Genomic DNA, 16803 nt, shown 5'->3' with positions numbered 1-16803 from the left:
TCCACAATCATCAGGTCAAAGGTCAGCTGGATCCATGGTCACCTGGGATAAGGGTTGGTGGATCTATGTTGCCTGGGGTCAAGGGTTAGCTGGATCCATGGTCATTAGGTCAAGGGTCAGCTAGATCCTGACTTGCTGACGGTTGATCAACTTTCAGGAGTCAAGAAGTTAGACACTTGGTGCAGAGTTTCCAACCTTTGACCTGCTCTTATAGCTGCAGTATTCATAGGGCTGGTTCTTCTCCGGCTCATGGTCAATGGAGCTGATGGTGGGTTTGAATTTGACATGCATTTTGTAAATATTATACCTGGAAAAATTTCCACATTGTCAGGTAATGCTGGTGTTGTACAGGAACAGCTTGGCTAGGGCTTTAAACTAAAACTGAATAGTTGGGGGGGCAGGGATGGGTTCAGTTGCATGAAAAGTTATGGAAAAAGTTAAAGGGCCTTGAAGCCTCTGCAAGGGTTATTCAAGTTTCCAGAACAAGTAATAGGACAGAAAGTATGGTAAGGGTCAGGAATCTAACTTAAGCCACAGCTCATAAGGGGACAGCTACGACCAGCGGTGTTCCAAAGGGATCGGTGCTGGGTCCTCTTTTGTTTGTCATTAATATAAATAATTTGGATGAGACTATAGAAGGCATGGTTAGTAAGTTTACAGATGACACCAAAATTGGTGGCATTGTGGACAGTGAAGAAGGTTTTCTAAGATTACAAAAGGATCTTGATCAAATGGGCAAATGGGCTGAAAAATGGCAGAATCGAGGTATTGTATTTTGGCACAACAAACAAGAGCAGGGCTCATACAATTATTGGTAGGGCCTTGGGTAGAACAGAGGAACCTAGGAGTGCAGGTACATAATTCTTTAAAGTTTGCGTCACATATAGACAGGATGGTTAATGGTTAAAAAGGCATATGGCATACTTGCCTTCATTGCTCAGTCCTTTGAGTATAGGAGTTGGGACGTTATGTTGAGGTTGTACAGGACGTTGGTGGGGCCTCTTCTGGAATACTGTGTACAGTTCTGGTTGCCCAGTTATAGGAAGGATATTATCAAGCTGGAGAGGGTTCAGAAGAGATTTACCAGGATGTTGCTGGGTATGGAAGGTTTGCATTAAAAGGAAAAGCTGGATAGGCTGGAACTTTTTTCATTGGAGTGTAGGAGGTTGAGAGGTGACCTGATAGAAGTTTATAAAATAATGAGAGGTATAGATAAAGTTGATGGTAGTTGTCTTTTCCTTAAGATGGGGAATTTCAAGACTAGGGGGCACATTTTTAAGGTAAGAGGAGGGAAATTTAAAAAAGACACAAGGCAAATTTCTGGTTTCTGTGCTGTATGACTCTAGAAGGGGGGCATTAATCATGAAGGACTTCAATATGTGGGTGAACTGGGAAAATCAAGTTGGTACTGGATCTCAAGAAAAGGAATTCATGGAATGTTGATGAAATGGTTTTTTGGTGCAGCTTGTGGTAGAGCCCACTAGAGAACAGGCAGTTCTGGATTTGGTGATGTATAATGAGGCAGATTTGATGATGGAACTTAAAGTGAAGGAACCCCTACGAGACACTGACCATAATATGATAGAATTCATGCTGCAGTTTGAGAGAGGGAAGCTTGAATTAGATGTAACGGTATTACAATTGAATAAGTTAACTCGAATGATATGAGGGAGGAGCTGGACAGAGTTGATTGGGATGGGAGTCTAGCAGGGAAGACAGTGGAACAGCAATGGTAGAAGTTTCTGGGGGTAATTCGGAACGCACAGCAGTAATACACCTCAAGGAAGAAGAGGTGTACTCACAGGAGGACAAGGCAACCGTGGCTGACAAAAGACGTCAGGGACTGATAAAAGCAAAAGAAAAAGCATACAATGTGGTGAAGATGAGCAGGACACCAAAGGATTGGGTAGCCTTTAAAAACCAGCAAAGGACAACTTAAAAAAAAAAGCAATAGGGGGAGAAGATGAAATATGATGGTAAGCTAGTTGGTAATATAAAAGAAGATTGCATGAGTTATTTGAGATATATAGAAGGTAAGAGAGAGGCAGGAGTGGACATTGAACCCCTGGAAAATGAGGCTGGAGAAGTAGTAATGGGGAACAAAGAAATGGCGTAGGCACTGAATAGGTACTTTGCATCAGTTTTCACAGCGGAAGACGCCAGTAGCATAGCAGAGCTTCAAGCAAGTTAGGGGGCAGAGGTGAGTATGGTGGCCATCAGTGAGGAGAAGGCGTTGGTGAAGCTGAAAGGTCTGAAGGTGGATAAATCACCCAGACCCGGTGGGTGATACTCAAGAGTTCTGAAGAAACTAGCTTTGTGGAGATTGTAGAGGCATTGATGATCTTTCAGGAATCACCAGTCAGGGAGGGTCCCAGACGACTGGGAAATGGTGAATGTAATATCCCTGTTTAAGAAGGGTGGGAGGCAGAAGACAGGAAACTATATGCCAGTTAGCCTGACCTTGGTCGTTGGTAAGATTTTAGAGTCCATTATTAAGGATGAGAATGTGGAGTACTTGGAAGTGCCTGATAAAATAGGGCTGAGTCAACACAGCTTCGTCAAGGAGAGGTCATGCCTGAGAAGTCTGTTAGAAATTTTTGAGGAGGTAATGAGCATGTTAGACAAAGGAAAGCCAGTGAACATGATCTGTTTGGAGTTCCAGAAGGTCTTTAACAAGGTGCCATGCAGGACACTGCTGAACAAGATAGGTGTCCATGGTGTTAAGGGTGAGACACTGGAATGGATAGAGGATTGGCTGACTGGCAGATGGCAGAGAGTGGGGATTAAGTGGTCTTTTTCAGGATGGCAGCCTGTGACTAATGGACACAGGAATCAGTGTTGAGATGAGACCTCCAGGTATTCACATGACAGATTAACAATCTGAATGACGGAACTGCGGTCATTGTTGCTAAATTTGCAGATGACAGCGGGCAAAGAAGTGGCAGATGGAATACAGTGTGAGTAAGTGTAAAGTTGTGCACTTTGTTAGGAAGAATAGAGGTGTAGATTATTTCTACTTGGGGAAAGGCTTCAGAAATCTGAAGCACAAAGGGACTTGGGAGTCCTAGTTCAGGATTCTCGTAAGGTTAACATGCAGGTTCAGTTGGCAGTTAGGAAAGCAAATGCAATGCTGGGATTCACTTCAAGATGGCTAGAATACAAGGGCAGGGATGTACTGCTGAGGCTGTATTAGGCTCTGGTCAGACTGCATTTGGAATATTGAGAGCAGTTTCAGGCCCTGTATGTAAGGAAGGATGTGCTGGTGTTGGAGGGGGCCCAGAGGAGATTTACAGTAATGATCCTGGGGTGAAGGGCTTGTTATATGAGGAGCGATTGAGAACTTCGGGTCTGTACTCCATGGAATTTAAAAGGATGAAGGTGGGATCTGATTGAAACTTACAGAATACTGAGAAGCCTGGTAGAGTGGACATGGAGAAGATGTTTCCACTAGCAGGAGAGACTAGGACCTGAGGACATAGCGTCAGATTGAAGGGACGACCCTTTGGAACTGAGATGAGGAAGAATTTCTTCAACCAGAGGATGGTGAATCTGTGGAACTCATTGCTGCAGAAGGCTATGGAGGCAAAATCATTGAATGTATTTAAGACAGAGAGAGATGAGTTCTTGGTTAGTAAGGGATAAAGGGTTACGGGGAAACGGCAAGAGAGTAGGGCTGAGAAACATATCAGCCATGATTGAATAATGGAGCACTCTCGATGGGCTGAATGGCCTAATTTTGTTCCTATATCTTGTATTCTAGGACTAGCCATAAAATATAATTCTTCAGTACTAATACTTGGACATTGTGAGGCCCCAGACCTTTTGTAATATCCAGTGCCTTCAGTTCTTTCTTCATATCACATGGAGTGAATGGCAGCTGTGATGCTGGAGACCTCTGGGGGAGGCCAAGATGGACCATCCACTCGGCACTTCAGGCTGCAGATTGACACGAATGTTTCAGCCTTGTCTTTTGCACTGATGTGCTGGGCTCTTCCATCATTGAGGATGGGGATATTTGTGGAGCCTCTTCCTCCAGTGAATTGTTTAATTGTCCACCACCATTCACGACTGGATATGGCAGGACTGCAGAGCTTAGATCTGATCCGTTGGTTGTGGGATCGCTTAGCTTTGCCTATTATGTGCTGTTTGATACCCAAGTAGTCCTATATTGTAGCTTCACCAGGTTTGCTGCCACATTTTTAGATATGCCTGGTGCTTCTCCTGGCAGGCCGCCTTATAAACTTCATTGAACCAAGATTGATTCCCTGGCTTGATGGTAATTATGGAATGATTAGCCATGTAGGTACAGATTGCGTTTGAATACAGTTCTGTCATTGGTGCCCCATGGTGCCACCTGAACACCCACTTCACTTTTGAATTGCTAAATCCGTTTGAAATCCATCCCATTTAACACTGTGGTGGTGCCACATAACAGGGTCAATGATAAATATCATTCTTGATGTGAAGATGGGATTTTGTCTTCACAAGGACTGTGTAGCGGTTAGTTTTATTGAAGCTGTCATGGTTTGATGACTCTGCGACATGCAGATTTGATGAGGACAAGCAGGTTTTTCCTCTTGTTGCCTCCCTCACCACCTGCCGCAGACTCAGTCTAGCGTCTCTGCTCTTTGGGACCTGGCTACCTTGGTCAATGGTGTTGCTGCCGAGCCACTATTGATGATGAGTATTGAAGCTTCTAAGCAGAGTCCTTTCTGTATCCTTGCCACCCTCAGTGCATCCTCCAAGTGGTATTCAGCATGGAGGAGAATTGATTTATCAGCCGAAGGAGTGGAGGTTTCCTGGCCCATGTTTGACCTCATACTGTGAGACTTCACGGATTCTGGAGTCAGCAGTGAGGATTTCCAGAGGGACTTGCTCCCAGATGTGTGCCTCTGCGCCACCACCTCTGTAGTGGTCAGTTCTGCTAGTGAGACAGGGCATACCCTTAAACAGCAATCCACTGTCACTTAACTAGTATCTGGGATAACTCTCTCTGTTTTGGTACAAGCCCTGAGATCTTACTGAGGAGGATGTTGACTAGGCTGTGCGGTTTTAATGCAAGTTCACTTTTCTGTCCTTCTTGGTTTTGTGCAGTTGTTGGACTTGAAGGAAATTAGTGAACCTGACGGCTTTTAATGACAATTTAGTCATTTCGTAATCATTATTAGAAATGAAAGAGATGTAGGCGGCAGATGGAGAAATCACTGACACTAACTTTTCCTGATTTGTTGAATGAATGAAATTGAAATTTCTCAGTTACTCAGGTTGGATGGATCTTTACAAGTTTTCAGAGCAGTATGTCTGCCTATCGGAGTTACTAGTCCACTTTGCTGTTGTCTCCAGTATCCGAGATCAAGTTTTCTGATGACCTCATGTTCCCAATTAAAGCAAATCCAAGGCTTCAGAGTCGGATCTGACTGAGCTCAGGGTGCTAGGGGTGGTGATGGCCATTAAAGGTTGTAATGTTGTTTCACTGAGCACTGTGGACAGCTGTGTCACCGCACAATGCAGCTGGAAGTTCGCTGCATCTGTGTAAATTTCACTGCAAAGTATAGTTTAGGCCTTTAACCTGAGGTGGAAGTGATTGTAACCCGTGTTAGAGGGAAGACCACCTTTTTTTGAATGTTTCAGCCTGAGGGACAATAGATGTTCTATAATTCATTCCCCAGCAACTGTGGTTTCTGACATGATATGTAAAAGGCTATGTGTTTGTGTGTATGTCTGTGAGCGAGAGAGAGGTCCACACTGTGTGTGTCTGTATGTGAGAGATAGAGAGTTTGTGTATGTAGTATGATTGAATCTATCCTTCTCACAGTGAACATTGTGTTTACTTTCTAGAATCTCATGAGGATTGCAGCTCTGAACTTGTCCCAAAACACAACCATTGACAATGGACAGTGAGTATCCTTTTCTGTAAGCATGTACGGGCAGGTGTGTTCACCACTTGTTAAGGTGAAGCATCTTAACTGTGTGAGCTGTGTTCTGAGTTGCCTTCGAGCTTGTTAAAACAGATGTGTGGTCCGGAAGCAGCCTTTTCGTGATGCATGACTGACATGAGGATGGCTGGGTGCATTGCCCTCACTGTGTGAGCATTACAATAATAAAGCCAGCAGGTGGCGCACTGGGGCTGCATTTGTACTGCCTTTGCAACAACCATCATCTAAATGGAAGGCAGAAGAGGTTCAAAGGACTGAACGCCTCCTCCTGTTCTGATATTCTGACTCACTAAGGCCAGAAGAATGGTGAGCTGGTTCAGAGTAGGCAGCAGCATTGTTACTGTTAAATCCTCACTGCTGGTGATAGGGCCAAGAGGTGGTCTTTATAACTTGTGACAACAGAGCCAGTTGGTTCAATCCCCAATCTCGATGTCCTGTAGAGACTCACACAAGGAGAACAACTGCTGAAACATTCAGCTCCTCAATCCTGCTCCACTACTCAATAAGATCCAGTTCAATTTGGTTCTAAACTCAACCCCACCTTCCTGTCCGCCTATCTGTAATCTGAAACTCCCCGGTCAGTCAAAAACTTGTCTAACTTGCTGTTCAATATAGTCAGTGACCAATTCACTGGCAAGAGAATTCCACAGATTTAACAACCCTCTTGAGAGAGGGAAAATCCCTCATCTCTGTCTTAAATGGAAGATCCCTTTTTTAAACTGTGTCACCTGGTTCTAGTCTCTTCTGCAAGGGGAAACATCTGCCCAGCATTCACTCTGTCAAGCCCTCTCAGGGTCTTAAATGTTGCAATAAGATCGCTTCTTACTCTTCAAAATTCCAATGCATATCAGCCCAACATTCTCAACCTCTCCTCGTAAGACAGCCTCTTCATCCTAGAATCGGCTGAGTGAACCTTTTTCCTGAATTGTTGCTGATACAATTATATCACATGGTTAGTAAAGAGACCAAAACTGTAAACCATCTCCAGCTACTGTCTCACCAATACCCTGTGGAGCAACACTTACCTATTTTTATATTCCATTCCTTTTGTGATAAGCAGCAATATTTCAATTGCCTTCTTAATAACTTACTGTACCTGTGTACTAATTTCTTGTAATTCATGCCTGAAGGCACCAGCTCCCTCTGTACCATTGAGTTCTCTAATCCCTCTCTCCGTTGAAATAATTTACTCCTTTTCTATTCTTCCTGCCAAAGTGGACAAGTTCACATTTCTTACCTTTTTACTCCATCTGCCACATTTTTGCCCTCTCGCTTAATCTGTTATCTATATCCCTTTGCAGACTCCCTATAGCCTCTTGAAAACTTAAATCTGCTACCAATTTTTTGTGACATCACCAAATTTAACAACCTCATACTTGGTCCCTTCATCGAAGTGATTCCTGTGGATTATAAATAGGTGAGACCCAGTACTGATCCTTGTAGCGTTCAGTTACAGCTAGCCTATCTAAAAGTGAAATGTTTATCCCTACTTTCTGCTCCCTGTCAGCTGACCAATCCTCTATTCTTGCTAACAAGTTACACTTCCTACAGCATGAACTCTTAATTTGTGAAGTAACCTTTAACATGGCACCTTATTGTTGGATCTGTTAAATTTATCTCAGATTTAAAATTTTGTTAAGTAAAGTATTAAGGAATATGGGGCAAAGACGGATATATGGCATTAGGCCACAGATTTAGGGCAGCATGGTGGCTCAGTAGTTAGCACTGCTGCCTCACAGCGCCAGGGACCCAGGTTCAATTCCACCCTCGGGCAACTGTCTGTATGGAGTTTGCACATGCTCCCCATGTCTGCGTGGGTTTCCTCCGGGTGCTCTGGTTTTCTCCCACAGTCCAAAGATGTGCAGGCCATGCTAAATTGCCCCCAGAGTGTTCAGGGATGTGTAGATTAGGTGGGTTTATAGGGGGATGGATGTGGGTGAGATGCTCTGTGGGTCGGTGTGGACTTGTTGGGCCGAAGGGCCTGTCCCCACACTGTAGGGATTCTATGATCTGTGATCAGCCATGATCTCATTGAATGGTGGAACAGGTTTGAGGGGCTGAATGGCCTAATCCTATTCCTATGTTCCTCAGACACGGATAAGGTAGGGGCTTCTGTGAAACCAGGAATCTGGTTAAGTGGTTAATTGCAAAGTGAAAGTGTACATGATGTGGGTCCAAGAGTATGGAAAATCCCAATCACCCAACACTACGTAGCCTTGCCGATGTGTTAGTAACTTGTTCAGAGAAAATCGGAGATAGTGCTCAATTCAGTGTTCGTCATCTCCTGGTGCTTACTTCCAGTCTGCTTCTGTTGCACTGGCTTTCCACCCAGTAACACCAGGCTTTGTGGATTTAATCGGGGCAAAACAAATCAGTCCGGGGCAGTGAAACAGTTCCCATTTGAGACACCCAAAGTGACGTGAACTGTAACAGTGTAGGAAACAGGAACAGGGTGCAGGCTACTTGGCCCCTAAAGCCTGCTTTGCCATTTAATAAGATTATGGCTGATCTGACTGTAATCCCTCCTTGCTGTCTGCAGCAGCCCCCCCACCATAACCCATAAATCCTTTAGCATTTAAACTCTATCTAACCAAACAAATCTGTTAAAAGTAGAGTAAAGCTGCCTGCACACAGTGTCCTGTCACACCTTCTCAGGCAGGTGCGTGATCCTGGGAGGCTTCACGCCTCGGAGAACGGTCCCCCTCAGACTCTTGGAACTCAGGGTCTGTGAGGAATCCTGGTGTTTTGTAGATTCTGAATGGAGAACTACTGCCACCAGCTGGACATACGAGCAATGTACAGAGGCTGGAGTGTCGTGTTCGTATATTCCTACTGGGGGCAGAGTGGAGAGACAAGTAGTTAGAATAAAATCAATTAATTAACTGTCGTTATCTTTTACTCTTTAGGAAGAGCAATGACACAGCCCTGCAAAGGTTTGATAAGAGTTTAGAAGAGTTTTATGCTCTTTGTGACCAGGTAGAGCTGTGCCTGGTGAGTATGACTGGATTTAAGTGTGGTTTTGTCCAGACAGCCTTGTATTCACCTGGTAGTCTACCTAATCTGTTCTCTTGTTTGGGTCTCAATTTTACCTCAACTCAATGTACCTTTCGTACCTTAAGCTGTTTTCCTGCCTGAGTGCGCTATGTCAGCCCAGCTACTGGTTATCCCAGCTGTGAATTCTAGTTACAAACAGCATTACCTTTGCAGAGTGAGTGCTGTACACTCGGGTATCATGTCAGTCTGACACAGGGAGATGTGGGATGTGGGTGGCTGAGCCAATGTTTATTGCCTATTTGTAGTTGTCCTTCAGAAGGTAGTGGTGAGCTACCTTCTTGAAGTGCTGCAGTCCATTTGGTGAGGGGACACCCTCAATGCTGTTGGAGAGGGAATTCCAGGATTTTGACCCAGCATTGGTGAATTGATGATGATTTATTGTCATTCCAAGTCGAGATGGTAATTTAGATCCGAAATTGGTTCCATGGCAGTAAGCAGAGAGTACTGTTTGACTAACATTTTAGTTACTGAAAGGCCCTTCCTGTTTGTAGTATTTATCAGTGACTTAGACTTAAATGTATGTGCCATGATTAAACCGTTTGGAGATTGTATGAAAATTAGTTGTCTGTTGAGAATTGGGAAGAAATTTGTAGACTGCAGGAAGCTTTTGATGGACTGATCAAGTGGGCATGAAGTGTTAAAGGGCATTTATTGAAGAGAGGACGTTGGTGAGGCCTCTTCTGGAGTACTGTGTCCAGTTCTGGTCTCCCTGTTATAGGAAGGATATTATTAGCTGGAGAGGGTTCAGAAGAAATTTACCAGGATGTTGCCAGGAATGGAGGGTTTGAGTTATAAGAAGACCCTGGATAGGCTGGGACTTTTTTCACTGGAGCGTAGGAGGTTGAGGGGTGACTTTATAGAGGTTTATAAAATCATAAGTGGAATAGATAAAGTAAATGGCAGGTGCAGTTTCTCCCTAGGGTGGGGGTTTTCAAGACTAGGGGGCATATTTTTAAGGTGAGAGGCGAGCGATTTAAAAATGACATGAGGGGTAACTTTTTTTATACAGGGAGTGGTTCATGTGTGGAATGAACTGCCGGAGGAAGTGGTGGATGTGGGTACACGTACAGCATTTAAAACACATTTAGATAAGAACATGAATAAAAATATGTGGAGGGATATAGGCCAAGCGCAGGCAGGTGGGACTAGTTTAGTTTGGGAGTATGTTTGGTGCTGGCTGGTTGGACCAAATGGTCTGTTTCCGTGCTGTATGACTCTGTGAAGGGAAGTGTGAGAATTCCCAGCAATTTGGAGTAGTGCTATGGGACATTGAACTTCCAGCTGAACTGGAAGGAACACAGTGTCCTCAAAATGAGGAAACCTGCTCCCTCCACCAGTGCCACATACCCTCAGGCTGTGGATGAGTGTAGTGCTGTGGATGTTGTACGTTTGGACTTTCAGAAAGCATTTGATACGGTACCACATGGCAGGTTGGTTAGCAAATTAGGAATGTTTGGGGTTGATGGGTCCTTGGCAGCATGGATTAGAAGTTGGATAAAAGGTAGGAGCAGAGGGTAGGTATAGATGGGCATTTCTCAGTTTGGAGATGAATTGAAAGTGGCGTTCCCCAGGGATCGGTGTCGGGACCCTTTTTCTGATTTATGTGAATGATTTGGAGATGGGTGTTGAGGGCGAAATCTCTAACTTTGCAGATGATTCTAAGTTAGAGAGAATGTGAATTGTGAGAATAATTCTAAGCAACTTCAGAGGGACATTGCCAAGTGGGCAGCACCTGGCAGATGAATTTCAATGCAGAGAAATGTGAGGTAATGCATTTTGATAGAAGAAACAGTGAGAGACAGTACAGGCACAATGGTGCAATTTATGAGGAGAGTGCAGGAACAGAGGGACCATGAGGTTCATGTACATGATTCTCTGAAGGTGACCAGGCAAGATGTAACACTTGCAAAAACAGTAGTTGCTGGAAAAGCTCAGCAGGTCTGGCAGCATTTGTGAAGAAGAATCAGAGTTAATGTTTCGGGTCTGGTGACCTTTTCTTCACAGATGCTGCCAGACCTGTTGAGCTTTTCCAGCAACTACTGTTTTTGTTTTTGCTGTTCTTTTGGTTTTTAGAATGAAACATTTGTTAAGGAATATAGGATCCTTGGGTTTATAAGTAGAGGCGTTAAGTATAAAAGCAAGGAAGTGATGTTACACCTCTACAAATCATTGGTCAGACCACGTTTGGAGTATTGTGTTCAGTTCTGGGCACCTTATTTAAGGAAGGATGTTAAAGCCCTGGAGAGAGGGTAAAGGAGATTTACTAGAATGATACCAGGAATGAGGGACTTCAGATACAATTTAGAGAAATTGGGCTTATTATCCCTGGAGCAGAGAAGGTTAAGAGGTGATCTTATTGAGGTGATCAAAATTATGAACAATTCTGACAGAGTAAAGAAAAATATTCTGTTTCCACTGATTGGTATGCCAGTAACTCAGGGTCACAATTTCAAGACTAGAGAGAGCCAGGAGTGAAATGGAGAGAACCTTCTTTACCCAGAGTTGTTAAGATTTGGACTGTGCTGCCTGGGAGAGTGGTGGAGGCGGATTCCAGAGGTGGTTTCAAAAGAGACTGGATATATATTTGAAAGGGATGAAGTTAGAAGACTACAGAGGTAGGGCTGGAGAACGGGGCTAGCTGGGTACAGACATAGTGGGTCATATAGCCTCTTTCTGTGCTGTAAATAATAACAATGCGGAGGTGCCCATGTTGGACTGGGGTAGACAAAGTCACAAGTCACACGATGCCAGGTTATAGTCCAACAGGTTTATTTGAAATCACAAGCTTTCAAAGCGCTGCTCCTTCATCAGGTCATGTCAGGACTCTGAAAGCTTGTGATTTCAAATAAACCTGTTAGGACTATAACCTGGTGTCGTGTGACTTCTGACTTTGTAAATAAAAAGATTCTGAGTTAGTAATGACCCCTGACAACGTGGCACTCTTTCAGCACTGACACCCCTCAGCAGTGTGGCGTTCTCTTAGTACTGAATCTCTGACAGTGCTCTGTTCCCTGAGTTGTGACCCTCGGGCAGTGCAGCACTCCTGCAGTACTGACCGTCTGGCTGTGCTTCCTCAGAGCTGACTGTCTGTGAATGGTCATTCCCGTGTTTTGTACTGAAGTTGCTGGAGTGTGATGTGTAACCTGGACCCTCTGGTTCAGAGAGTGTGAGGGGTTTGCACTGAGCTAAAGCTCATCTAGTCAGTACGGTCTAGGGTCAGCCAGATGTCCCACTACCCTTTTTCAAGTGATTTGTATTGTCCTGTGCAGCCAGGGGTTGGACACGGCTGCATTGCCCTCCACGTGGATTAGCTCAAGAAATGGGTGTCAGACCTTGATCTCTCTCACTTTTACTGGTGACTGTTCCCCTTCTTTTGCAGAGACTGGCATTCGAGTGCCTTTCCCAGAGCATCGACAGTTCCAAACATTCGCCTAACTTGGTTCCCACAGCGACCAAGCCGGACACTGTGCAGACAGAGAGCCAGTCGTACACTCAGTACCTCAGCATGATCAAGTCGCAAATCTCCTGTGCCAAGGACATTCACAATGCCCTGCTGGAGTGCTCTAAGCGGATAGCCAGCAAGGGCCAAATCTGAACAGCTCTGGGGTGCCTGCATTCCCATTTGGCATTTATCCTTGAATGTGCGATTCCAGGATCAGGACTCAAACTGCCTCAAGGTCTCGTGTCTCCTGGTGCTTTCAGACAAGGTCGTTATGGGGGCGGGGAGGGAGGGCGGGCGTAACCTCTGACAGGTTCAGGGTGCATTCTGTCTCAGTTCCTCAATCCTGTTTGTTTTGTGTGACCGAGAGACTCTATTCCTGTTTGTTGAAGTGTGGTTGGGGTGGGAGAGGGGTGGGTAAGGTGTACGTGAGGAGCTAGGAGATTGCTTGCAGTAAGCAGCAGTTCCGTCACCTGCATTCCATCTAATCTATGAATGTGCACATTTGTCCTCTTAACTACTTTCAGCAGCACGTTCTGAAACAGAAAAATACAACTCCTGAAGAATTATCACAAAGACTTGCACTTGGCTGGGCTGAGGGAGCAGGGCACCTGAGAGAGGATGGCAGCTGACACTGAAATTCAGTTCAACTGAAATTTAATCCTTCCCTGAAAGAAGGGCTGGCAGCTCAGACTATTCAGTCCTTCTACTCTGTTCCATCATTCAATTTGAAACTAATTGGTACCTTAACTCCTTTGATCTATAACCATCCTTAACCCTCCTTTATCTTGACAAAAATCTTCGGAACTCAACCTTGAGTGTTTGAGTTGATTCCCAACATCCACAATTCTTCAGGGAATTGAGTTCCTGATTTCCACATGTCCTAAAAAGTTTGCTAACTTTGCCCCAGAGGGGCATCCCTCTAATTTTTAAGCTTTAAGCCCCTTTGTTGTGATGTCCCCTCACCGGAGGAATTAATTGATCCTACAAAATGATTTTATAATTTCGAATCCCTTGCTTAAACTACCCGCTCTGTTTTTTAAAACTGAAGTGAATGTGGGTGTAGTTTATGCAGTATATCCTCATGGTTTATCCCTTTCAGGTCCAGCATCATTCTGGTGCTGCTGACTCTTGCTGGATCGCACTATCGGGATGCCTTGCCTGGAGTGGGGGGCGCTGATCCATGTGGCTCAGCTGGTCACTGGACCAGCACACACACCCATTCGCAGTCACCTCATATTTCCCTACCTCCCCTTAGTATAGCCATTGACATGTGACGATCTTCCCCAGCTGTGAAATTATTGCAGCATAGGTGAGGAATTCAGCAGCTGGTGCTATGGCCACTTTGGAGTTAACCCCTAATCTGTTATTGAGGTGCACTCAGACCTGGCTGATTCCCTCCCAGGACCCGCAAGAGGGATCAACTCCCCTCTGGAATAAAAGCCAGTTGAAGTTTGTCACAGTGCAGTTAGCAAGGATAGATACCGGGCTTATTTCTTGAGCTCTTTAAATAAAATGTACAATTAATGTGAGCATTTCTATAGAGTGGCATGTTTACATCTCACACCTTGATGGTATTTGTGCAGTTTACTCATGACAAACATTTCATACAATAAAGGATCATTTGAAAGATGTATATAGCTAATGATAATGGCTGCTGAAGAGTGGTTTAAATGGTTCAGTTGAATGTCTGTCTCTCTCGTCTTTTCTCTTTCTCCAAGTTGCTTCTCTTTTGAAACCACTCAGTTTCTCTTTCTGACCCCAGTATGAGCTGACATAGTAAATGATTACATCACCAAGTGTACCTTTAATCTGTCACCGTTGTTCTCTTCCTCTAAGCCTTTGAGCCTGAATCCTTTACAAACCATTCATAGAATCCATACAGTGCGGAAGCAGGCCATTTGGCCCATTGAGTCCACACCGACCCTCCAAAAAGTATCCCACCCAAACCCACCACCGCGGCCTCCCACCCCACTCTATCCCCATAACCGTGCATTTCCCATGGCCAGCCCACTTAGCCTGCACATCCCTGAACACTATGGGCAATTTAGCATGGCCAATCCACCTAACCTGCACACCTTTGGACTGTGGGAGGAAACCAGAGCACCTGGAGCAAACGCATGCAGACATGGGGAGAATGTGCAAATGCCACACAGACAGTTGCCTGAGGGTGGAATTCAACCCGGGTTCCTGGTGCTGCGAGGCAGATGTGCTAACCACTGAGCCACCGTGCTGCCCCATGTTGCATCTCCAATCTCCTTTTCCTGTTTGAAATGCTTTAATCTGTTGTCACCTTTCTAATCCATGCCCATCTTAGCACAACTCCATGGTTAAATCTTGATGATCTGACGAAGGAACATTACTGCATGCTTTTCCTAACTTGACACAATATTATCGTTCTTTCAGTGTGACTGGGTCAAAATCCTGGGACTCTTTGACAGCACTGTGCGTGTAGACTAAGCCCGACCAAGTGTAGTTGTGCTTGTTGCTGTTGTTGTGGAATATCGTCTGGGAACTGAAGCCGTTCTGTAGATGCACGGAAATGACATATCCTCTATCATTAATCATCAGATAGGCCGGAAACAAAGCTAAGACACAACATGTGATAGCAGCAAACTACCCGAATAACCCTGACCCGGTATCAGATTACTGGGAAAGGTAGCATCTGGGACAATGCCAGCATGTGTGTGTACACACTATGTTGCCATTGTGCATCAGAAGTGGAAAGACTGGGTTTTTAAAGTGGTGGATGGCACCAGCAGCTTTGTCCTGGATGGCATAGATCTTTGTTGCTGGAGCTGCCTTTAGCCGGGCTAGTGGAAAGTATTGCTTCACGCTTCTTAATTTGTATGTAGTGGACAGGGTCTGGGGAGTCAAAAGGAGACTTATCCAGCACAGAATGCGCTGCCTCTGTCCTGTGTTCAGAGTTACAGTACTATGTGGCTGTTGTAGCTATGCTTGTGGTTGATGGGAACTCCGGGATGTTAATAATGGGCTTTTTTGATGATAGTTGTATTTTGTCTGTTGGAGATATTCATGGCCCACAAGCAACGACTGTTACTTCAGATTATCAGCCCAAACTTGAATGTTGTCCAAGTCGTATTGTAGCCGTGTGAATGGTGTTGAACATTGTGCAATCAGTAAAGAAGCTCCCCACTTCTGACCTTACAGCTGGGTAAGGTCATTGATGAAGCAGCTGTAGATGGTTGGGCCAAGGACACAACCTTGAGTAACTCCTGCAGAAATGTCCTGTGGGTTGGCCTCCAACAAGGACAACTATCTTCGGAGCTAGAGCTCCAAGCAGTGGAGAACTTAACTCCAAATCATAGAATCCCCACAGTGCAGAAAGATGCCATTCGGCCTATCAAGTCTGCACCAACTCGCTGAAGAGAATCCCCTATTAACTTCAATTTTGCTAGAGTTCTTCAATGCCAGACTTGGTCTAATGTTATGGTGATGTCATGGACGGCCACTTGCACCTCGCTTCTGGAGTTCAGCTCTATTGTCTAACTTCAGACCAAGATTGTAATGAGACTGTGAGCTGAGTGACCAAGTGATGCAATACTGAAGCATCAGTGAGCAGGTTACTAGAGAGTAAACACCACTTGAAAGCACAGGTGACACCTCTTCCATCATCTTGCTGTGTCGGGCTGTAATTGGCCAGTTGGATTTGTCCTGTTTTTTGTGTTCCGGACACACCTAGGCAATATTTCACATTGCTGGCTAGATGCCACTGTTGCAGCTGGACTGGAACGGCTTGGCTAGGGGTGTGGCAAGTTCTGGAGCAGAAACCTTTTGTAGTATTGCCAGAATGTTGTCAGGGCCCATAGCCTTTGCAGTATCCAGTGTTTCCAACCATTTCCTGATAGCTGTGGAGTGAATTGAACAGGCTGAAGACTGGCATCTGTAATGCTGGGGGCCTCAGAAAAAAAGGTCATCCACTTGACATGTTGTTCTGAAGATAGTACTTCAGCCTTGTTGCGCTGATTATCTGGGCTTCCCCATCATTGAGGACAGGGATACATTTGGAGCTGCCTGCGCTGACAAGATCTTTAATCATCCGGCAGCATTCACAACTGGAAGTGACAGAGCTTTGATTTGATTCGTAGGTTGTGGAATCCCTCGCCTTTGTCATATGGTGTTTTCACTGTTTAGCATACCTGATGCACGTAGTCCTGTGTTATACCTTCAGCTCCTTTCTACAATGCTGCTGCTTGGATTGTTTGTTGTATTTCAGGAGCATTATGTCTGAGTGTAGCCAGGCATTTGTAGGCCTGTTGTAATGGAACAGCTGAGAGCAGGACTGAATTAATTGACCCCACTGTGTACGCTGCCGGCTTTGAAACATTGCACAATTCACTGACTCAGATTACC

The 16803-nt window shown here is 44.9% G+C and overlaps 1 protein-coding gene across 1 annotated transcript in view; it reads left to right on the top strand.

The window, feature by feature from the left end:
* The window catches only part of med29 (mediator complex subunit 29), a 14516-nt gene extending 439 nt beyond the window's left edge, over positions 1 to 14077 (top strand). The window contains exons 2-4 of the mRNA XM_020524003.2: positions 5839 to 5897; positions 8843 to 8927; positions 12370 to 14077. Coding sequence (XP_020379592.2) covers positions 5839 to 5897; positions 8843 to 8927; positions 12370 to 12585 — 360 coding nt within the window. The 3' untranslated portion in view covers positions 12586 to 14077. The remainder of the gene's footprint in view (positions 1 to 5838; positions 5898 to 8842; positions 8928 to 12369) is intronic.
* The last annotated feature ends 2726 nt before the right edge of the window (positions 14078 to 16803 follow it).

Source organism: Rhincodon typus, chromosome 39, assembly GCF_021869965.1.
Source record: "Rhincodon typus isolate 14 chromosome 39, sRhiTyp1.1, whole genome shotgun sequence".
Taxonomy (NCBI): domain Eukaryota; kingdom Metazoa; phylum Chordata; class Chondrichthyes; order Orectolobiformes; family Rhincodontidae; genus Rhincodon; species Rhincodon typus.
This window is presented reverse-complemented; position numbering and strand designations above follow the sequence as displayed.